Here is a 24,794-nt window from a genome sequence, read left to right as displayed (position 1 = left end):
ACACACTTGCACGCACACACACACACACACACACGAACACACACACACGAACACACACACACACACACACACACATAAACACAAATGAACACATACACACATATCCAAATAGGGAAACACAAGCACAAACCACCACCTCCACTTCTATGATCTCCATAATTGATCTGCACATTAGTGGACATGTTCAGTTTGTTTGGGCAGACACACACACACACACACACACACACACACACACACACACACACACACACACACACACACACACACACACACACACACATGTTCAGTTTGTTTGGGCCTCATTTGCATTTAAACAGAAAAGCTGCACATTTTGTTTGGCTGCTGCTATGTGGGTACGGAGAGAGAGAGAGAGGGAGAGAGAGGGAGGGAGAGAAGGAGAGAGGGGGAGAGGGAGAGAGAGGGAGAGAGGGGGGAGAGAGAGGGAGAGAGGGGGAGAGAGAGGAAGAGAGAGGGGGAGAGAGGGAGAGAGAGACGGGGGGAGAGAGGGAGAGAGAGAGGGAGAGAGAGGGGGAGAGAGAGAGGGAGAGAGAGGGGGAGAGGGGGGAGAGAGAGGAAGAGAGAGGGGGAGAGAGGGAGAGAGAGACGGGGGGAGAGAGGGAGAGAGAGAGGGAGAGAGAGGGGGAGAGAGAGAGGGAGAGAGAGGGGGGAGAGACGGAGAGAGAGACGGGGGAGAGAGGGAGAGAGAGAGAAAGAGAGGGGGAGAGAGTGGGAAGAAGGAGAGTGAGAGAGTGACAGAGACAGAGAGAGATGGGAGAGAGAAAAAGAGAAATGTAAAGGTAGTTTGAGAGCGAAGGACTGGGGAAAAAGAGAGATGGAGAGAGAGAGAAAGAAAGAAAGAAAGAAAGAAAGAAAGAAACAGCACTGGTAATGAGTTATCTAAATTCAGCCTTCCTCCTCGCTGCTGGCATTACTCACAAGCCCAGGGCTCACAGCGACTCATGTGGGGAAGACAGGCAGCTCCGACGCACACAGAAAGAAGAGAGGAGAGGAGAGGAGAGGAGAGGAGGGGAGAAGAGAGGAGAGGAGAGGAGAGGAGAGGGGAGGAGAGGAGAGGAGAAGAGAAGAGAAGAGAGGAGAGGAGAGGAGAGGAGAGGAGAGGAGAAGAGTACAAATCAAGAAGAGTGGTGATACACTTAGGCAATGACTTAAATTATTACGTGCATCAACAAGTTAAAAAGGTAATGCAAACACACACACACACACACACACACACACACACCTTTGTGTAGTACTTGAAGGGAACTCTGATTGGGTAGAGGTGCTTGATCTCCACCACTGTGATGAAGTTTTCTACTTGATGCAAGTTGACATGTACGTGTGTGTGTGTGTGTAAGTAGCATGTATGTGCGTGTGCGTGTCTGTGTGTTTGTGTGTCTGTATGTGTGTCCATTGTGCATGTATGAATCACAGAATACCGTCACGGTGACAACCAACTTTATTTAGTAGATACAGTATGATGGCGTGTATGTGTGTGTGTATGTGTGTGTGTTATTTAATAGATACAGTATGATGGCGTGTGTGTGTGTGTGTGTGTGTGTGTGTGTGTGTGTGTGTGTGTGTGTGTTATTTAGTAGAAACAGTGTGAATAGGTTTACAGTATCCCCTGTCTCCATCTACAAACCCTCAAATGGCACCACTCATTACCACAGCGACTCTCTGTCTCTCTCTCTCTCACACACACACACACACACACACACGCACACACACACACACACACACACACACACACACATCCATGCTCCTCACACACACACACACACACACACACACACACACACACACATACATGATCCTCTCACACACACACACACACACACATCCATGCTCCTCACACACACACACATACATGATCCTCTCACACACACACACATACATGCTCCTCACACACACACACCATTCTCAAGGTTACCCCATTCTGTCCCATTCTAGGTCAGCTCTGTTAGATTACCATGCTGTGGAGGCTGGTGAGCAGAGGGAAGATAAACTGCATTTCTCCCCCAGACAACAAAACAAAACCTTCTCTCAGTCTCTCAGTCATGGTGTTGCTTTATCTGTGGAACATCTGCCTTCTCTCTCCCTCTCTATCTCTCCCTCTCTCTCTAATGTGAAGATGGACCTACTGGATAAAGTCTCATCAAAGTCTCTCTCTCTATCTATCTCTCTCTCTCTCACACACACACACACACCCCGTTCCTCAGCAACAGTAATGTACTTCTGTGTAATGACTTGTGGAAGGTGTAAACAGGAAAACAATCGCTTTTATTATTTTGATGGCGGGCTGTTGTTATCCCTGCCGTGTTTCAGATTAGGTGGTTGATCAATCTCATGTTCTGAACTTCAGCAATGACACACGCACACACACACACACGTCCTTGCAACGGGCAAAGGACCCTTCTGCTGGTATAGGTCTTGTATTTAAAAACAGCCATGTCTCGGCTAAACTCCGATTATTCATATTTTCAAACTTCAGGCGGTAGCCTTCTACACGTGCACGCAATTAAAACAGCGCAGCTATCTCCCATTCACTCATTTCCCATTTTTTTATTTTGTTTTTATCTTTATCTGGCCGATGTCTTCTTCTGTCTCTCAAAAAGATCACGCTGTCAGCCGTGTCTTCCAAAACACGCATATAATCTCACGCACGAGACTGGCGGCAAACTGTTCTTCACTTACCTTTCTCCGCGAGGATGGCGTGTAGTCCAAGCGCGATGAAAAGTAAGGGAGGCGCAATTCTCCCCATCCTCTTGGTGTTTATCAGCGCCGACAGTTATGACCTCCTTCCAATCCCTTTAGATCAATTTCCCTCTCTCCCTCTCTTCGTCTCTCTGAGACAGCTCTCTGTTGTGCTGTTTCTGGTGAGCAGGTCCCGCGTGTTTAGTCGCGAACGTTGATCGCAGATTCGTGAGAGGCAGCGACAACTCCTCTGCAGCGTGAGCGCAGACCGATGTGAGCAGCGCGAGCAGAGCTCTATCTGAGAGACTGGACCTCAAGCACAGGATGCAAGTCCCGTAGCTGACGTCAGAGGAGAGGGGGGCACAACGAGAGATCTGCTCCGTTTATGTTCTCATTGTCGCTGCCACAAACCCCCCCTCTCTCACACACGCACCTTCACACATCGTTTGGGTTGCTGGGCCTGGTACTGAAGCAAACTCATAGTTGAATAGAAGTCTAACGTTTTGATTGACTAGACTTATATAATAATCTAACACAAGTGATCTCTCCTATCTATCGATCATTGTTGTTTATTAATTGATATTGGTGGGCGGTTACTGTACTAAAATATGTGCAATATTTTACCAAGGATATCTGATTCTTTGTTTCCGAGTCAAGTATCTCCAAAAAACAAACACAAACCACACAATGTTCTGAATATTTTAATGAGTGTATAATCTATATAAGTATATAGTCTTATTTTCATTCTGTAGGACCACAAAGCATTTGGGTGACATGGATGGTATAATCAGCAGTGGAATGTATTCGTGGCTACTATTAGTGGGAGGGCTCGGAGTTGTTACTCTGCTGCCCCTTAGTGGTGAAAAATATACTTATTTTAAAGAAATCAGTAAGCTGAATAACCACTGACATTTAAGTAACTCAGTGACTCAATTACAGGCACAGGGAGAAAGGATGTTCAAGTAATAAATATTTATGCTTTTAGCATATGCTCACACAGACAGACACACACACACACACACAGACACAGACTTATGTCTAAGATATACATAGCTAAAATGTATATATTAAATACATTAATGAAATTAATTTAAAATATAATTTGTAATAAATAAAAAGCTACACCGTCCAACAACTGTATAGGTTAGGTAATATATATAATATTGTCCCAATTTGTAAATAGGCTAATAGATTTACACACTATGGGAGGAAGGAATACATTTACATTTAGCAGACGCTTTTATCCAAAGCGACTTACAAGTTTGTATATACATCTTACATCTTCACTGACGGCACGCTGCACATCAGGAGCAATTAGGGGTTCAGTGCCTTGCTCAAGGACGCTTCGACAGTGGGAATCGAACTAGCAACCTTCTGATTACTAAACGACTTCTCCACCTCCTGAACCACTGTCGCCCCACAAATAGATTGAATAGAATAGATTGATGTCCAAAAATAGATTTAAAGTGAAGGATTTACACACAATGAAAACCATCGATTTCTTTTTTCTCCAGACGTGTAGGTGCCCAGAGCGTTCCTAACTGGTCCTCTACCCAGACGTTTAGGTGCCCAGATCGTTCCCAACTGGTCCTCTACCCAGAGTTACAGCAGGCAGTGGAGGCTCCTGAGCTTCAGCTTCAGATTGGGGTCCTGCAGGCTGTTACCGGTCAGCTCCAGCAGCTCCAGCGGGCCTGTGGCCCGACCCAGAGCCGAGCCCAGGGCGGCTCCGCCAACATCAGACATGCCGCAGTACGACAGCCTGGGCAGCACAGAGTGAGAGAGTGAGAGAGAGAAAGTAAGAGAGAGAGTGAGTGAGAGAGAGAGAGAGTGAGTAAGTGAGAGAGAGAGAGAGAGTGAGAGTGAGAGTGAGAGAGAGAGAGTGAGTAAGTGAGAGAGAGAGAGAGAGTGAGTAAGTGAGAGAGAGAGAGAGAGAGTGAGAGTGAGAGTTAGAGAGAGTGAGTGGGAGAGAGAGAGAGAGTAAGTGAGAGAGAGATAGAGTGAACGAGAGACAGAGAGTGAGAGAGAGAGAGTGAGTAAGTGAGAGAGAGGTAGAGTGAGTGAGAGAGAGAGCGAAAGGAACAGAGACAGAGAGTTGGCCATAGGATACAGGTACCATGTGGTCTTAGTATATTTTATACTAAGGCTACCTATTTTTAATATCATACCTATTGTTGCACTCACTGCATTTCTGATAGATATGTCCTGAACAATTCGCACAATAATTGGATCATGGTCACAGCCAAGGCATTGCTAATCACATGGGCCACAGAGCCCAGTCCGCCTCTAATTCAACTCACTGTAGCTTTTTGAGTTTACAGCTGGGGTCAGTTAAGGACCGGGAGAGCGTTGTGACCCCTGTGTCCTGGAGGTTGTTGCCACTCAGGTCCAGCTCCATCAGGCTGGGGAGCACGGAACTCAGGGACTCACAGCTGGATGCGGTCAGACCACAGTATCTGAGCCTAGCAACACAAGCACACAAGCACACACACACACAAACACACACACGGAGGTCAGGGACAGGGCAGTCAGGTGACAGTATTTGAGCCAGTTAACACATGGAGCAGTTCCCCCTTAATCTCGATGGAGCTGGAGGGTTAGCATTAGCATTGAGTTCCATCAGTGTTGCAGTCTGATAATCACTATACAATACATATTGATATGGTTACAGTGTAAGAAATGCTACGTTATGTAAAATGCCATGAAAGTATTTAAATGTCTGACCCTTGCAAACACTTTAAGGAATTATTACATTAACTTGAGCAGATTAACATCACGTATTGCCTGTTGTTTTTATTCAATGCAGTGGATCAGTGTCGAGTTAGCCTCTCATCTCTGGCACTGAATACATGGCTGACATGGACACTCACTGTAGTCTCTGCAGAGTCCTGTCAGGTGTGCGCATTCCCTGCAAGAGCAGCTTCATCCCTACGTCCTGCAGCTTATTGTCACTCAGGTTCAGCTCTCTCAGTCTGGACGAGCCGGACCTGAGGGCTGCAGCCAGTGCAGCACAGCTGCTGTGGGTGAGACCACACTCCCTCAGTCTGGACAGGGCAGCGAGCAGGAGAGTGGAGAGGGAGAGAGAGAGAGGTGGGAGAGAGAGAGAAGGAGAGGGAGAGAGAGAGAGAGGGGTGGGAGAGAGAGAGAGAGAGGGAGATATGGAGAAAGAGGAGGGATAGGCGGTGTTAACAGGAGAAAATCAGAGAGGCTCACAGTCACAGCTGCAGAAGTCTAGAAGAGCCAAATGTGGGTTGAAACATTATCCGTCTGGAGACGGTCATGATTGGATAAATGTAGGTGGAATGGCGTACCAAATGTCAAAACTAACATGATTAAAGCGTTACTGGAATGACCCATGTGGACATGATTAAAGCGTTACTGGAATGAACCATGTGTCAAACAACCCCTTCAAACGGAGTGCGATCAGAGGCAGACTACGGCTGAAGGGAAAGATTACATTTCCCAGGATGCCTTGCGAACACCTTGGTAACCGACTGACTCCAAACATTTTGAAGAAAGATGGCTGCCAGTGCAGAAAAAGAAGTTGACAAAAGTAGTATATCTTCGCAAATAACTATTAAAAAAATGTGAAACACATCGGGATATCTAGCTGATGATTATGCAAAATAAGAGTAGAATATGATTGTTAGGAAAAAATCGCTATTTCACAAATGAACGTCTGTCTATGCTGCTGAGAGTAGCTGAGTAACGTTAACGTTAGGATGTAAAAAAACGCTATTTTATTATGACATGTGGGTAAATATGTTTGCCAAAACCTGAAAACCTGACGTGTGTTCAAAATTCGCAAACATAGGAACACTGTTTGCCTTGAGTTTTTGGCAAACGTAGCCTACAGTGACGCATCGAGTGGTGTCCCATTTCGCAGGTAAAGATTTCAATCCCTTAACACTTCTCACTCCGTTGTGAAGGGGCACACCCCACTCATTGAAGTGGTAGGGTGAAGTGCTAGGGTGAAGTGGTAGTATTGGGACAGGGCCTAAGTCTGCAGCACCAGAGCAGCAGTAGAGCTGGTTAAAACTCACTTAAGCTTCTCCACTGTGATAAAACCCTAGTAAAGCTGGTGAAAACTCAATTAAGCTTCTCCACTCTGATAAAACACTAGGAAGCTTCTGTAGTTGGTTAAAACTCATTCCAGCCTACAGTGTCAGAGTGATTCAGAGTGATTAAAACTCACCCGAGTTTCTCCAGTCTACAGTGTGGGCTGTTCAGACCGCTACAGAGGCGACCCAGGCCCAGGTCCAGCAGGTTGTTATTGCCCAGGCTGAGCTCCCTCAGGCAAGAGGACTCGGAGCCCAGCGCCGACCCCAGGGCCTCACAGCCCTCCGCAGAGATGGCGCAGTCGTCCAGTCTGGGGGGATACACAAGGACAAGGACATTCAAATGAATTATGTCTGTTGAATAGCACCACTAACAAATCATAACACACACACAATTCTAATATTTGGCTTGTAGAGGAACAGAAGCTTTGGCATCTGAAGTTTTCCAATAACAGAGACATGGAGGGCAATGAACAAAGTCCGTTGTGCATGAATGAAGTTGTGTGGTGTGTGGGAGCATTGGTGCTGACCAACCCATGAAGTTGTGTGGTGTGTGGGACTATTGGTGCTGACCAACCCATGAAGTTGTGTGGTGTGTGGGACTATTTGCACTGACCAACCCATGAAGTTGTGTGGTGTGTGGGACTATTGGCACTGACCAACCCATGAAGTTGTGTGGTGTGTGGGACTATTGGCACTGACCAACCCATGAAGTTGTGTGGTGTGTGGGACTATTGGTCCATCCATGTTTGCACTTAGGATCTTCCTCATGGCATTAAATTAGCAACATGATTTTTTAAAGTTATTAAATTAACGTGAGTTCATGTAGGCAGACTTTGCTTGTTGCCAGTTGCTTGTTGCCAGTTGTGTTGGCATGGAGGAAGACTGTAGATTCACAGAAACTAAAAATAACAAACTAACTAGTCTACTGTAAGTCTTAGATTCACAGGAACAGTTGCCAGTTGCCCGTCAATGAAATTGGGGCCCAATGTGTTGACATGGAGAAAAGACTGTAGATTCACAGGAACTAATCTTCTAACTAGAACCAACTAACTAGACTACTGTAAGTCTTCCAGCAGTTCTAAACCTTTTGATGAATCTTATGAAGGCTCACTTTAGTTTCTCCAGCTGGGAGTTAGATCTTATGAAGACTCACTTTAGTTTCTCCAGCTGGGAGTTTGATCTTATGAAGACTCACTTTAGTTTCTCCAGCTGGGAGTTTGATCTTATAAAGACTCACTTTAGTTTCTCCAGCTGGGAGTCTGGGTTCTGCAGTCCTGAACAAAGATGTCTAAGCCCGGCGTCCTGCACACTGTTCCTGGAGAGGTTCAGCGCCTTCAGGCTTGACTTCCTACCGAGTGTTTCAGCCAACTGCTCACAGCTTTTGTTAGTCAGACTGCAGTACCATAACCTAGGGTTAAAAAACACACAGATTAGAGTGTATTTATTCCCATTGTTAGCTACATTTTACATTGTTTATTGACATTATTAGTAACATATTCACATTATTATTTACTTATTTTACTTGAGCACACTAAAGCACTAAATAACTGAATATATGTTAATCTCATGATGCTGTCTAGACTATTCACGATACTATTTACTCATTGATATTGTAATTTAAATGTTACGGACCCTGTGACATTAACGCCACGTCCGGATGCTGTATCTACCATCACTGTGACTCACTTCAGTGTGTGTAAGTTGCAGAGAGGGTGTTGAAGTCCAGAGAGGAGCTGAGAGAACCCAGAGTCCTGCAGGTCGTTGTTGCTCAGGTCAAGCTCCTCCAGACACGACTCGGACTTCAGAATCGACGCCAGACGTTTGCAGCCTTGTGACGTGATGTTACAACCATGTAGCCTGTAAGGGAGCTCATGGAGGTTACAAAAGTCATACATCTAAACCCGATCTCTCATTTCTAGGTTGATTTAGTCTTATTGGTGTCTAGGAGAATAAAATAAAGTAATAAGAAGAACTCTTTTTAGATGTTCCTTTCTTATATAAAGTGTTTTGTTCATGCAGACTGAAATGAAAATGTAGCTTTCAATCCTGGCCAACTAATTGCATAATTACGGAAATTAATAAAAATACAAAAATGTATATACATATTATAAGCACTCGTTTAGACGTAATGAGGGAAACTATTATAAATATTATAAGCACTCATTAAGACGAAATTACGGGAAACTATTATACATATTATAAGCACTTGTTTTGCTGGCTTGTACATACAGAGCTGATCTGGATGCCTTGATGACTGGAAGCAGCCTTAGAACACATTCCTCTGTGTCGGTGTATTTCGTCATGTCAAATTCCGCCAGTTCCTCCCCCGAGTTGAGTAACAGGAAGGCCACTGCGGAGCACTGTGCAGGAGTTAAGCTGTGTCTGGATTCAGTCGCAGGGCTTAGCCTGGCCCGGACCACCTCCTCCAGACTACACAGGTTGTGCAGCTCACTCAAGCAGTGAAACAGATTCATGCACTTATCCGGGAATGGATTCTCACGAATCTTCTTCTGGATGTACTCAACCGTCTTCCTGCTGACGTTGGAGGCGCTGCCCTCATGCACCAGCAGACCTTGCAGGAGTGTCTGGTTGGACTCCAGTGAGAAACCGATGAGGAAGCGCAGGAAAAAGTCCAGTCGCCCATCCTCACTCTGCAGCGACAGATCCACTGCATTCTTAAGAAGCTCATACACACTCGAAGCTCTGAACAGAGAGGCAAGTTGGGAGGAGGCTGTTGGGTGGCAACATGTACCCTCCTCTCTGTTGGCGAAGCTTAGGAACACATAGAGGGCTGCAAGATGCTCCTGAATGCTAATATGGCCAAAGTGGAAGACTGTCTCCTTTCTCAGGCCAAGTTCTTGACTCAAACTCTCCGCACAGACTCCTTGATACAGAGACACTTCGGAGGGGCTGAGATCACTGGCTTTTAGGTCGTCTTCGTAAAAGATGAGGTTCCCCTTTTCTAGCTGTTGAAAGGCCAGTTTGCTTAACTTGAATATAATGTTCTCAACTTTGTGTTTAGGCGTTGGACTCTTTTCCTTGGGAATGTTGGTCTGAATAAACAGGAAGTAGGTGTATATTTGAGTCAGAGTCTGTGGGATCTCTCCAACCTCTTGGTTACTTAAGAGTCGTTCTAGAACACTCACCAGTATCCAACAGTATACTGGTATTTGGCACATGCTGTAGAGGCTCGGGGACGACCTTAAGAAGTTGAGAATTTTGCTGGCCAGACTTTGGTCGTGGATTTTCATCTGGACGTAATTGTTCTTGCTTGAGTCATTGAACCCACGTACTTCTGTCTCCCGGTCAATGCAAGAAGGAGGAATACGACTGGCTGTCTCTGGTCGGCTGGTGATCCAGAGGAGAGCAGAGGGAAGCAGATTCCCCTTGATGAGGTTTGTCAGCAGCACGTCCATTGGGGCTGGGGCGGACACATCTGAACAGATCGGATTGTTCTGGAAGTTCAGAGGATATTGACACTCATCCAGACCGTCAAAGATGACCAAGATTTTTTCAGAAAAAAACTTGCTCTCGTCAAAAGACTCTCGGTCCATAGTATCCTTGTAGAAATGCTCAAGCAGGTCAAGCAGGCTGCACTGTTTCTCCCTGATCAAGTTCAACTCCCGGAAAGGCAGAGGAAAGATGGAGTGAATGTCCTGATTGGCTTTTCCGTCTGCCCAGTCCTGAATGAACCTCTGCACAGTGACAGTTTTCCCAACTCCAGAAACGCCAACAGTGAGCACAGATCTTATGGGATTCTCTTGACCGCTTTGGGGTTGCAGAATGCCATTACATCCAACAAGCACTTCTTCGGACATTGTCTTCGCCTCACTGAGTTCCTTCTGGTTGGAAATGTACATGTCTGTGTCAATGTAAGGGATGAGAGTGTAGCTTGATGGCTCTCTTCCCCCCTCCCAGAGATATCTATACTTCTCCTTCATGCGTGATTTGTGATCCACTTGGACGGTCTCTTCTTGTGGAACTATATCCCTGTAAGTAATTACATTGTGAATAAATGACTTTTCTCTGTGGGTGGCTACAAATCTATATTCATGTACGTAGCTGGAGATTGAATGTCTGAAGGGGTACGGGACTGTAAAATGTTTGGGAACCACTGCCCTTAAGCATGTATGTTCAGCATCCAGAAAGGTTCTGCAATGTAGAAAACCCCTGAACACATGAGCATTAAAGGAATGGCTTGAGAAGGAACATGAAAAGAAAAAAAATCCTGTTTCGGTTTTTCTGTGACAAGATGTGCCCAGAGGTAACAATGACTTGAGTAGTTTTAGATTGTGCATTGATGCCTCGTCTCTTCTAGCCAGGAATGAAATTATGATTTTGAGGTCTTACCTTTGTTCATGATGACAGCCAGCAGGGGGCACTGTGACCACAGACCTGTAAATCACAACAGATTACCTCAGTGCCACTGAAAATAACAGCTTTGACTTTGGCAAGAGATGTAAAGATAAGAGAGCAAACAGTCTGATGATCTATTAGTTAGTCTCAGGCCATAGACTTACCTGTCTTCAGTATTGCAGTGTCCCTCCTTGAAATCGGGCGGATCTTCCTTGGATCTGTTGCTCGCCTCAGAACCACAGGGAGACTTAGTCCTTCCGGAACCTTTTGGACCCATTCTGGTTCTGATGAGACAAATACACCAGCGCAGATATGTCAGGGCAGAGCAGCTATTCTGTTGGTCAGACTCACTAAACTCTGTCTTCACCTTTTTGTTTCACAGGCAGAAGCATAGCTATCCTATTCCATTGTAAAAGGAAATGGTAAAACCGAATAAACTACATTCTCTGCTTTCACACAATCAACATTAGTGAGTGCACCCCTGTGTGTAAGTGTGCGTGCATGCTTGCGTGCGAGCATGTGTGTGTATGTGCATTCGTGAGTAGACCCCTGTGCAACATCACTTAAAAGTCAAATGATTCAATATTGTATCATCTTACAGTAATTGCATTACTTCTAAGTTGAACAGTGGGGTATTTGCTCTTATGTCAAATGTAAAACTAACAGTTTAGATTTACTGTATTAAAAATACAGGTCCTACAGTAGGATCCCAATGCAACAAAGGTCAGTACATCTTTCATTACTGAGATTCAAATATTTGATTCTTTTCAATACTTCGTATGTCAATATTTATTTTTTCTCAGTTCTCCACAGCATGGAGGATACCAGTGTTGCCCAAATTTCCGGAGAGATCTTCTACCATTCTTCAGAAACAATTTTAGCTGCTCTTTGCTGGAGGGTTGTGTTGCTCTACCTTTCTCTTTAAATTATCCAGTTACAGTCTGATGATCTGTTAATGATTAGTTAGTCTCAGGCACTATGACCACAGACCTGTAAATCACAACAGATTACCTCAGTGCCACTGACATACCAGCAGGGGGCACTATGACCACAGACCTGTAAATCACAACAGATTACCTCAGTGCCACTGAAAATACCAGCTTCAACTTTGTCAACAGAGGTAAAGATAAGAGAGCTAACAGTCTGATGATCTGTAAACGATTAGTTAGTCTCAGGCCATAGACTTACCTGTCTTCAGTATTGCAGTGTCCCTCTGTGAAATAAAGCTCATCTTCCTTGGATCTGTTGCTCACCTCAGAAACACAGGGAGACTCAGGCCTTCCGGAGCCTTCTGGACCCTTTCTGATGAGACAAATACAACAGTGCAGATATGTCAGGGTACAGCAGCTATCCTATTGGCCAGACTTACTAAACTCTGACATCACCATTTTGTTTCTGATGAGACAAATACACCAGTGCAGATAGGTCAGGGTACAGCAGCTATCCTATTGGCCAGACTTACTAAACTCTGACATCACCATTTTGTTTCACAGGCAGAGGCGTAGCTATCCTATTCCATTGTAAAAGCTTTCTGATGTTGATGAAAACATGGACATTTCTCCATAGAAACGGAACTCTCCAGAGTCACAGAAGGAGATGGTGTCAGCTCTGATCTAGGTGGAATTTTAACACAGACGCAGGCACAGTAGGAGTTCACCACCTCTGACATACACTATACCACATTAGTGAGTACACCCTGTCTGTGTGTGTGTGTGTGTGCGTGTGTGTGTGTATGTGCGTGTGTGCATTAATGAGTACACCCCTGCGCAATTTCACTTAAATGTCAAATACAGTATGCAACATTGGTTAGTGCACACCTGTGTGTGTGTGTGTGTGTGTGTGTGTGTGTGAGTGTGTGTGAGTACACCCCAATATCACTTAAATGTCAAATACAGTATGCTACATTAATGAGTACGCCCCTGTGTGTTTGTGTGTGTGTGTGCGTTAGTGAGTACACCCCAATATCACTTAAATGTCAAATACAGTATGCTACATTAATGAGTACACCCCTGTGTGTGTGTGTGTGTGTGTGTGTGTGTGTGTGTGTGTGTGTGTGTGTGTGTGTGTATTAGTGAGTACACCCCAATATCACTTAAATGTCAAATACAGTATGCAACATTAATGAGTACACCCATGTGCAATATCAAATATCACTTAAATGTCAAATGATTCAACATTGGATCACCTTACAATAATTGCATTACTTCTAATTTGAACAGTGGGGAATTTGCTCTTATGTAAAATTTAAAACTATCAGTTTATATTTACTGTATACAAAAATACAGGCCCTACAGTATGTAAGAAATTACAGTATATCCTGTGAGTGAACATGAGATTCATGATCAAGCAGCTGCTGTGACCACCAAAAGTTGGCCAGCATAATATCCAAAATGGTCATCGTATCATGGTAACAAAGGAACCCCAGACTGGATTTGCTCAGACACCTGGGGTCAGGAAGCAAACTGAGGTGTGAGTGACTGCAATTAATCATATTATGGGAATGGGGTAGGCCATTGAGAACCATCTCAGTCAGAGAAACCTGATTATCATACAGAACAGCAAAAGGTTACCAGAGCTGTTTGCATTTGAAGCCTTACTCATTTACAATAAAAGCCTAGGAGGTGTATTAAACAGTATATATGGCTAGAGTTGGAGATGCTTGTTGTTCAGATCTGCACCGCTGAATCCGGAGTATGTTTCACATGCTTGGTTACTGCACTTTACTGGAATAAAGACAGATTGCTTCATCAACCACAAAATGAACTTCCTTTTTCTTACAAGTAGGAACTCAATGCAACAAAGGCCAGTACATCCTTCATTACTGCCATTCAATTTTTTTTTTCAATACTTTATGTCCACCTTTTTTTAATTTTTTTTTATGACTCATTCCAGCTGTCAATCCTCAATCCAGTTGATCTTTGCTGGAGAGGTTGTGTTGCTCTGCCTTTCTCTTTAAATTATCCTATAAGGTTAGGGTTCTCTTTAAATCATCCCAAAAGTGTTCAATTGGATTCAAGTCAGGCGACATAGTCTACTTGGCCATGTCATAGTTTTCACATTTTTCGTCTTTAGAAACTCTTGTGTGATTTTGGTAGTGTCATCTCGATCGTTATCATGTTGGACATTTCCTGTTTTTTTATGATTGTTCATTAGAGGAAATGGATCGTCCGTCAACGGAGACTTTACAGATGGTTTGTTGAAATTCAACTTCAGTCTTTCTATTTGTTCACTGAACGTCACCTTAACCAAACCCATCCCCTAACCCTGAACATGAATTATAGTCAACAGAGTTTCAACAGATAGTTTGTTTCTAATCTGAGTTTTCATAGATCGTCTTTAACACTACTGAGTCCGAGCCTGTTTTTCACTCTCTTAGGTAGTCTGCCATGCCTTGATATTTTAGTTTATTTCACCTAACTAAAAACATTGAGGCAAAAGTGGCATGTATGATTATATTCTAGAATACCTCAGCAATAATAACATGGGAATGAAAGGAATGTAGTAAAAAAAAGATTGAATTTAAATCAAATCTAAACAAACCCTTCCAAAAACATACTTTCAGAGGTGCTCAGACTTTGTACAAAAAATACATTGTAAAGATTTTGGAGCAAGGCTTTTGAACTCTGAACTTTGTAAACATAAGTGTTAGTTTTACAAAGGTGAGTTTAGCATTTAGAAAGTGTGTGTGGTTTCACTACTATATATTTATAATTTTAGAGTGACCTGTACCTTTTCAAAACTAGTGTCCCTACAAATGCATATTGATGAGTTAGGTGTAAACACACCTGGGACACCTCAGACAAGAACAATGGCCCTTACCTAATGGCCCTGGAATGTCTTTGTGGCCCGTACCCCCCACAGGATTTCTTGACACACCATGGCCCAATAGAGATCACTGAATTACCATACCCTTATCATATGAATAGCTGTCATTTGCTAATGGGCGGGTCGTTAGGAGCTGAAACCTCACTCAGAGACTGAAAAGTGCAAGAGACTAGTCCTATTCTCCTTACAAAGTGCTTATTTATATATTTGTTTCAAACTGTGTACATTTGAAAAGAAAAGGGTTCAAGGTTTCTGGGGGTGTAATTTCTATGTCTCTCCGACAAAAACTGGCTGAGCTTTAAAAGCAATTCCCCATAAAAACCACCATATCCCTGCACAGGGAGCGTGGACTTCAGAGGGTTAAGGGACCATCCAAATAAACTGCGACTTGTCAATTACGAAATACTGGAAATATTATTATATTGAGGTGATACAATGTTGAATCATTTTGCATTTAAGTGAAGTGTACTCACTTCTGTTGTATACTGATAGTTCCTTAGCCACGAGTGCTATCGATCATTACCAGCTCTTCCAAATTAGGGAATTACCAAATAATACTCCCAATTAGAATCTTACCTTGTTTCTTCAGTTGGCAACCCTCCATCGCTGATCTCGTAGGGACCGGGTTCAACGTCGCCACTCATTCTGTACACAATTGGCAAACCTCTGGATTTTCCGGCTGTGCAACGCAACCGTGATAAACTAAGAGAGGCCGGGGCCAACACAACACAGTCTGCTCTCCGTCATTACCCAGTGTTTCACAACACAGTCTGTTTCTTCATCAGTGTAGTGTCCTGATAAATACTTCCATTGTTGTTCTAGAACAGAGGACTGCACAAGGAAGACGATCATTAGCTCTTCTTTATGCGTCCTCCCAAAACACAGTGAGCACAAACAACTGTGCACAAACAGGTGAGCATAAAGTTCAATGTTCCTGTCAGCTGTCTTGGGGACTCTAAAGAGGTTAGTTCATGTAAGATAGCCACCTATCACGTAACTGGATCACGCCCTTCAGCTCTAATATGAAATACAGAGCTATGCTCATGCACTTTGCCCCGTAATAAAGAGGTTAGTTCACGTAAGGTAGCCACCTGTCACGTCACTGGATCACGCCCTTCAGCTTTAATATGAAATACAGAGCTATGCTCATGCACTTTGCCCCGTAATAAAGAGGTTAGTTCATGTATGGTAGCCACCTGTCACGTCACTGGATCACGCCCTTCAGCTTTAATATGAAATACAGAGCTATGCTCATGCACTTTGCCCCGTAATAAAGAGGTTAGTTCATGTATGGTAGCCACCTGTCACGTCACTGGATCACGCCCTTCAGCTTTAATATGAAATACAGAGCTATGCTCATGCACTTTGCCCCGTAATAAAGAGGTTAGTTCATGTATGGTAGCCACCTGTCACGTCACTGGATCACGCCCTTCAGCTTTAATATGAAATACAGAGCTATGCTCATGCACTTTGCCCCGTAATAAAGAGGTTAGTTCATGTATGGTAGCCACCTGTCACGTCACTGGATCACGCCCTTCAACTCTCATGTGAAGAGGTCCACTCACCCGTATCCTGCAATACAGAGCAATGCTCATGCATTCATCCCAATATGTACAGTAACAAGACATGCTGAGGGGCCTGGTGTGTTTAATACCTTTAATGTTTAATAACTTTACGCCCATACATGCAATACTCATGAACATGTCTGCAATGTTCATATTTATACTTATGCAAAGTAAATTCAGAATATACCGGATATATTTTGCAGTAAAATGCATATATAAACATCTATGTCTGTGATACAGTATTGCATGGACATGACATGTTCTTGTTTGTGAGTGGCTAGCAGGTGTTCTTTACATCAGCACACCCTACAGGGCGCTTAGACGTCCTGTCACACTTCTGTCCTGTTCTGTCACACTTCTGTTACACTTTTGTCACACTTCTGACACACTTCTATATCAGTGCTCTGACAATGGTATACAAACCATCAACACATAAGGTACCAGTTTCAGTTTAATGATTTCATCCAAAGCAGGAGGTGATGGCCACATGGTTTTATACTAAAGTAATGGCCACAGGGGTTGTGTGCCATCATCTGTCATACTCTCACACTCCACACAGCTCTCACACCATACCTTAAACAGTGTACCATATCTGATGTATGACTCATATTTTATTTACAGTGAATTGTACATATGATTTATATACATAAAACAATTGAAGCAAAACAACTGGAGAGTTACAAGTTACAAGTCAAGTTACAAGTATTTATTGTCAGATGCACAGAATGAAACAGGGTCAGACTGGGCACTGAAATTCTAAGAACAACGCACCGCACAACAACCTACCATAACATAACATAGCACAGTATAACATAACAAGTACTCTGAACATAATTTATATGTGTTAAACACGTGTTAATAACCTATACATATAATGATAACATGTAATTATCCTCCTAAATGTACAAGATAAATATACAATACAGTATGCTAAACTTATAATAACCTAAACATATAATACTAACATATATACATATAACATATAATACACATATAATAATCTATGCTAACCTAGTAAACCTATACTAACCTTCAGACAAATCCAATGTGGGAGTTACAGGTAGTGCAATATTTCTGATACAATATTACTGCTAGTGCAAACAGAGGGGGTGTAACAGTGAGACACTTCACAGCTGTAAGATGGACATATATCACTGCCACGGTGTTATTCATGATAACACATGACCTACTATTTTCATTTAAATTACAAGATGAACCCGTAATGTATAAAGTAGAACGCGATCAAATGTGTTTCTTCCACTAAGAAGAGTTTCAAAACCAGTGGCCTGATGGGGTGTAAGTAAAATAAACAAATATCATCATCACTGACACACACACTCACACACACACACACACACGCACGCACGCACGCACGCACGCACACAAACACACACTCATGTCCATACGTGTCTATTTCGGCTCCATCACAGGTCACCAGTGGAAACCTGTAATCACAAGCACATCTGCTGAATCTGCCATTTGTGTGTGTGTGTCTATATTTACGTGAGAGAGTCTGCATGTGTCTATGTAAGTGTGTGTGACAAGTAGGACTCTGTAGGGGGACTAGAGGTTCCAGAGAGAGTGACTACAGACTACATGACTGGGGGTGTTTGTGTCTTTGGCTGTCAGACCCCTTCAATCAGAGGGACCCTGGGACATTAACCCTCGAGATTAATACATAAATCTATCTATCTATCTATCTATCTATCTATCTATCTATCTATCTATCAGTAATGACCAGCAAGACTCAAACCAACGCCTCAAACCGTTTACAACATTATTAAATATTACGTTGAATAAATCTACATTATGCGTTAAGACAAGCCAGATATGTTGATGTTGATGTTGATGTTGATGTTGAGCCTTATGCCGTAAAACGTTTGTGTCTGAGCATGCGCAATGTGAGGGACTACTATCCCCCAAAGGACTACCATCGTGTAGCGACATCGTGTAGCGACACACACCACTGAGGGCAGAAACAGCGATTCTGATCCCAGCTGAACTGCTGCACTGCTGACTCCGTGGGCTGGCGACTAGTTGATGGCTAGTTCAAAAGCCAAAATAATCTAATTTAGGCAGCTTTGCCGCCTTCTCCTCCTGTTCTTCACATCTATGTGTACAAATCATAGCACATTTATGTAAATGCCAACTTACAAATCACGAGTAAGAATTTTGTTTTTGTGGATCGCAAAACACATTTGTAAATCGTGAAACATTTGTGGATCATGGTATTTGCATTTACGAATACTTTTGAGACATATCTCTCTCCATACAAATGACCCATTCCGTTGAGAAGGACATCCACTTCGAAACCTGCAGTGATCGTGATGCCACTGACACCGTAATCAAAACAACATGCAGTAAACACGACACTAATGACAAGCACCATGTACCATGTGACTAATCAAGGTCAAGTAGTAGCTTTGGGCGAGTGCATATACACAGCAAACTTTCATCTTTCACTTTTGAAATATTCTCAAAAAAAAAAAACATTTAGCATCTAATACTGTGACACCTTTCACAACCCTACCTAAATGAAAATTGTGATCTGCATGTGGAGGTTTTCCCCTCATTCTGTCGCTGTGGTACATCAATGGTGCATCACTTCAAGCTGTGCACGTGACATATTGCCCAGGCTTGTATACCCTTAGGTTTGCCAGGAAACCTTCCAATGTATTGGTACATTAACGGTGCAAACCCATGACACGGTTACGAAAATCTTCGAAAATGTCGTCTCTGACAGTTTGAAAATGCTATTTCCACACGCTACAACACGACCACCGTAGGTGAAAACCCATGACAGCGACGCGATACGCTTCCAACGCTTTGAGTGGGCGTGTTGTAGCGTGTGGAAATAGCATTTTCAAACTGTCAGAGACGACATCAGACAATCTGACGCTGCCGGGAAAATCGCTCCTCATTTGCATAGGATTCAACATTTTCCAACTTTGATCGGTCGCGTCGCCCAAAACGGTGGTCTACGTCACAATGGATTGGCTCCCGTTGAAATGCATGGATTTAGAATATCGCGTCGCTCGTAACGGTGTCATCGGTTTGCACCGTAACGGCTTTATATAAGCTCTGCGTCGATGGCACATTCCCGTCCACTCACCGTACTTCATCTCGTACTTCAAATGATTTTCACATTTTCTCAACAAACTTTTTCACTTTCTTTAGCAGGTCAAAGTGTTCCACCTTTCCTTCAGAAGTAGCAGTTTAAATAATCTTTTTAACTGCTTTTTTGTAACATCATATAAATAAACAACACACGTTGATTGCAGCTATTATGTCAGGCTTTTTTTTTAATCGAAAACAAAAATGGTTCTCTATGTGGCTTAACCACACACTGCAACTTGCATGTATTCTTACACTGCAGTGAAGATTTTAAAGAAGCTTCAGTGTCGTATGTCTGAACCTGCGGTTCCTCTCGTACTGAGCAGGATTACCATTGCAACGACCCATCATCAGTAAGGGACAACGAACCTCTCTCACAACGGTCTAAACCCAGCTCACATTCTCTATTAGTGGGTGAACAATTGCATGTATTCTTATACTGCAGTGATGATTTTAATGACGCGTCAGTGTGTAATTGAGGTAGCTGAGCCACAAGTCTTGGCTGTGTGCACCTGTCAGCCTCTGGTTAAACGCCAAAGGAAGCTTCCTGAGAAACTTACGTAATAAAATGTAATAATTCTAAACCTGGCAACGTTCACTGCCCTCGGCTTGCCTAAGGCTCTGAAGATGCACAAGCAAATTTTGGATATGCATGGCACATTTATTTGAGAGAAACATTTATGAAACATTGACATACTGAAGGAAATTATGAATCTTTACCTTTTTCTGACACTTACATTTCCGGCATTGAATTACAGTGCAATGCTGAATGCCACCGCATGGTCTGCTGTGGTAACAACACTGCTTGTGAACGTCACAAAGACCTGGAATAACATGAACGCTGATGTGAACTGAAGTCAAATGTTTTGGAATATTTATTAAAAATGAATATCTACTATGGGTGCAAAAATAATGATTCTCAGTAACTATATACCTCTATCCAGCCCAGCATGCAAACCAAAAACATCTTGTCAGAAAACATTATGCAAATTGTTCCGTATGTGTTGGGACTTGCACACTGCAACACTGTATGCAAATACACATGTGGGAATCTATTCACACTATCATTATCACATACTAACACTGCTTAACCCAAATAGGAAAACCACTTTTTTTTTTCTAAATTCTTTAAAACATTTTTAATTCATAATTTGGTAACACTTTATTTGGATAAGACACAGAGGGCCTCATTTACTAACATTGCGACCGCAGCTTAATCTGCGCTTTTGCCAAACCGCATATACCGCATGGTATTTTTCCGTGGTATTTAGAACCTCGTCGTAATCAGCGCCTAACACCGCCCATTAGTGTTATTTAGCGCTCCGCTAAAATAGGGAAGAAAGAGCCTGCGTGTTCCTGCCACCATGGATGTTGAATTAGAATTAGAGCTTTTGGTTCACGAGGTTACAGCAAACTAACCACGGGTAAATATAGAAACTTATAAATATTTCTCCGTTTAGCCCTTCCGTCCACACTAAAAGTTGTGATCACTTTGAATTCAAGACTGTCTTTTATTGGTGAGCTGATTTGGGGAAATTAATCTTTTCATCGAACATTGAGTTTCTGGGTTACTATGGTTACCCCTCAGGGTGCCTGTGCAGCTTCATATTAACGAGTTTATGTTCACGAGTTTATATTCACACATATTAACATGAGTTAATCACACACAAGCAACTGCAAACTGTTAAGATGGTTCCCTAAATTAGATAGCTAGGATACTTAATAGCCAGGTTAACTGCGCCATAGCATCCCGTTAAATAGTCTTGTAGGAATACACAACACCCCTTACTTTAAAACGGCGTATTCCAGCACTGAAAACCATGCTTTTCAAAAACGCTGCCCTAGGCGGATACATTTGAAAACTGGAGTTGTAGCCTGGACAGGGGAAACTGAAGTTTTCAGACGTTTGGTTGCCATGGCACTGGGGGTAGCTTGTGCTCGAGAGGCTATAACGTCAAAATAAACATGGAAGGTGAAATGAATATGCTGCTCTGTCTCTACAATTTACTTACCGGTAGTTTAGTTAGTGTACAAGTACTTTTCCTGAATAGATACCCGTTACTCCAACGCAGAAGGTGTGCACTGTACTCGGTGTGCTTGAAAATGAAGTGAAAATACGGTTTAAACCATACAATGAGCGGTGATTCTGGGTAACAGCTAGCTGGTGGGACAATTTGTATATGCCTATATTAAATTATAAAAATAAACATAAAAAAAAAACATTTCTTCGTATTTTTCGAATTTCTCGCAGGCACATAGTTTTCATTTAGCAGCTGATATGTGTAACAGGTTAGAAAAGCAGGTTTAAATAATTGCACAAGATAATCTGTTACCTGTATTTCAGTTTCTTTTTAATCTTTTATTTTGATATCACAAGCACACTGGTATTGGGGGTCTCTGGTAGCCCCCCCTGTCTCCCCCTGTTAAGTTCCTCTCTCCCCCCTTCCTCTTTCCTGTTTGGTATATGCTTGGAATGAGGTAGGTGGTTGAGTTTTAGTGGGATAGATACTCTAATAAATATTGCCTTTAAAAATAGGCATCTATGTTATTATATATCTTCTTATAACTTATTATTATTATATGTATTATATATCTGGACTATTTATATGAAATATCCCTCTGACATATTGTTTATATGTTTTTTCCTTTTGTTACATGTGGGGGCTAGCATTTATAGTGAAGCTAGCAAGCTGGAGACTTATTATACTGTTTCTGTTGGTGTGCTTTAACAGGTGTGATACGGTTTTTATTTATCTTTCTTAATGTATATATTACATGTCTGTTCTTATTTTTTTGCCTGTTTGGTATATGCTTGGAATGAGCATTTATAGTGAAGCTAGCAAGCTGGAGACTTATTATACTGTTTCTGTTGGTGTGCTTTAACAGAAATAAAGATACATCTCAGCAACTGTTGACCACGGGTCACAAGTATTAAAAAAAACACAACGCAGAAGTTACCACCGGTTACATTGGTGCCGTGACCGTCGGTTCATCAGATCTACGCTCGCTAGATCACCGGGACTGTTGCTACTGCCGTCGCTGAAGCTGCTACTGCTATGCTGCAGAAGCTGCTATCCCACTGCTGCTGCTATCCCACTGCTGCTGATGCCACCGTTGCTAGCTGCTACCACCGTTGCTAGCTGCTACCGTCTGCTGTCGACTAGCTCTGCTGCAGTATTTATGCTCTGTTTCACGCAACGTGAGTGTTGTGATTAGGAGAGCCCATTCTGAATTCTGACGTTAACATTCTAATCCTGGGCTGTCTAAGGTTGACAGATTGCTTATGTTAGAATGTTATAGAGGGAAATGTTACTTTATTGGGATTTTGTTTAATTTAATTTTCCTGATAGTTTTCATTGATAATAATGGTTGCATGTAGCTTATTGATTTTTTTTTTCTTCTGTGTGCTGGCATAACTATTAGAACTGAACTGTAATGTCACTTTTAAGAATGAATGGTGTTTATGTATCTAGTGGGCTGGGGAGGGGATGCCATATGGGGTTAGATGGAGAGGCCAGTGATCCAAAGATAGGCCAGTCAGGTCTAGGCCCAGTGGCATGTTCAACCCCTGTCACCCACATAGTAAGGAACACACAGGAGCAGGTAGCGGATCCTGATACTGTTGGTTATCCTACCCGCAGACATACAGCGCAGGCACATGACATTAATGATACAATGCAGTACTTTATGCCCAGCACTAATTCAAGCCCCGCACATGCCACACCTACACAGGCTTGCCCTGGAGGCTGTCTGGATGCCTCAAGACTGAATGTAGTTATCCAAGCAGACGCTAAACCGCCCCATTCTTCAGAGGTGACCAAGTGCACCTCACACGTCTAGGTTTGGCCGTGTTATGAAGCCTGTGTTCAGGTTACTTGAGTCTATGGCTCAGCTTCAGTTAGTTTTGAATGACAATGTTCATGAGAGATTTGTCATCCATGTTTGACTTTGTGTGTCTCTCGACACAGTTGGTTAACCCAGTTAGTGATGGGTTGTGATATAGTATGTTTCCCTTAGGTACGGATTTACATTTTATATTTTTGAATCTTTCTGTGAGGTCATCGGAGGCGCACTAGTGAACATTGTGAGGGACCCCCAGGAATGTTGACCCCGTGTGAAGGACCCCATGGTTGGGTGAAGCACTTGTGTGTGGGTTGCTCTGGATGGGAGAAGCATGGTTGGTGTATGCGTGAGGCGCATGGGTGCGCTTCCCAAAGGTCAGAGCGCATGTTTCGAGTCCGGTTGGGGTGACCACGCTCTCCCTTGCTACACTTTCCCATCATGGCATGGTAGGCCTTAGTGTATGGGGTGTATACGGCATCCCTTTTTCCTATAGAGAAAATGAGACTTGATCAATCTCTGTTTTCTCTTAGCCTAGCGAAATAGGCAGCTTTTAAGGCTGGGGTTTCTAATGGCCTGTATTGTCTGTATGGGGAGGTTACAGATATTTGCGCAATTCTGAGGGGGTGAGTGTAACAGGTTAGAAAAGCAGGTTTAAATAATTGCACAAGATAATCTGTTACCTGTATTTCAGTTTCTTTTTAATCTTTTATTTTGATATCACAAGCACACTGGTATTGGGGGTCTCTGGTAGCCCCCCCTGTCTCCCCCTGTTAAGTTCCTCTCTCCCCCCTTCCTCTTTCCTGTTTGGTATATGCTTGGAATGAGGTAGGTGGTTGAGTTTTAGTGGGATAGATACTCTAATAAATATTGCCTTTAAAAATAGGCATCTATGTTATTATATATCTTCTTATAACTTATTATTATTATATGTATTATATATCTGGACTATTTATATGAAATATCCCTCTGACATATTGTTTATATGTTTTTTCCTTTTGTTACATGTGGGGGCTAGCATTTATAGTGAAGCTAGCAAGCTGGAGACTTATTATACTGTTTCTGTTGGTGTGCTTTAACAGGTGTGATACGGTTTTTATTTATCTTTCTTAATGTATATATTACATGTCTGTTCTTATTTTTTTGCCTGTTTGGTATATGCTTGGAATGAGCATTTATAGTGAAGCTAGCAAGCTGGAGACTTATTATACTGTTTCTGTTGGTGTGCTTTAACAGAAATAAAGATACATCTCAGCAACTGTTGACCACGGGTCACAAGTATTAAAAAAAACACAACGCAGAAGTTACCACCGGTTACATATGTCATGCTAAAACACCTCTT

General features: G+C 42.8%; 1 protein-coding gene across 2 annotated transcripts; it reads right to left on the bottom strand.

Moving 5' to 3' along the window:
* Nucleotides 1-3,382: 3,382 nt before the first annotated feature.
* Nucleotides 3,383-15,944, bottom strand: LOC105892210 (NACHT, LRR and PYD domains-containing protein 3-like). Of its 2 annotated transcripts, XM_031574001.2 has the most exons (11): nt 15,510-15,943; nt 12,297-12,410; nt 11,273-11,392; nt 11,103-11,147; nt 8,982-10,742; nt 8,439-8,609; nt 7,990-8,160; nt 6,887-7,060; nt 5,562-5,735; nt 4,992-5,153; nt 3,383-4,453 (listed from the first exon to the last, which is right to left on the bottom strand). In XM_031574001.2, the coding sequence occupies exons 1-11, from the start codon at nt 15,575-15,577 to the stop codon at nt 4,297-4,299; spliced, it is 3,117 nt and encodes a 1,038-aa protein (XP_031429861.1). In that variant the 5' UTR covers nt 15,578-15,943; the 3' UTR covers nt 3,383-4,296. The 2 variants fall into 2 exon arrangements, with proteins under 2 accessions (XP_031429861.1, XP_031429862.1); XM_031574002.2 differs by lacking the exon at nt 11,273-11,392 and having other exon boundaries at nt 15,510-15,944.
* Between the last annotated feature and the right edge of the window lie 8,850 nt (nt 15,945-24,794).

The sequence above is a fragment of the Clupea harengus genome, chromosome 9, assembly GCF_900700415.2.
Source record: "Clupea harengus chromosome 9, Ch_v2.0.2, whole genome shotgun sequence".
Taxonomy (NCBI): Eukaryota; Metazoa; Chordata; class Actinopteri; order Clupeiformes; family Clupeidae; genus Clupea; species Clupea harengus.
Note: the sequence above shows the minus strand (reverse complement) of the source record. Positions and strands in the feature narration are given on the sequence as shown.

What these genes read in the sequence shown, in the direction of transcription:
- LOC105892210 (XM_031574001.2), bottom strand. Translation starts at nt 15,577, where the DNA reads ATGAGTGGCGACGTTGAACCCGGTCCCTACGAGATCAGCGATGGAGGG. An exon ending in TTGCCAACTGAAGAAACAAG is followed by an intron (nt 12,411 to 15,509) that starts GTAAGATTCTAA and finishes TTGTCTCATCAG; the next exon opens with AAAGGGTCCAGAAGGCTCCG. An exon ending in GGCTGTCATCATGAACAAAG is followed by an intron (nt 10,743 to 11,102) that starts GTAAGACCTCAA and finishes AATTACTTACAG; the next exon opens with GGATATAGTTCCACAAGAAG.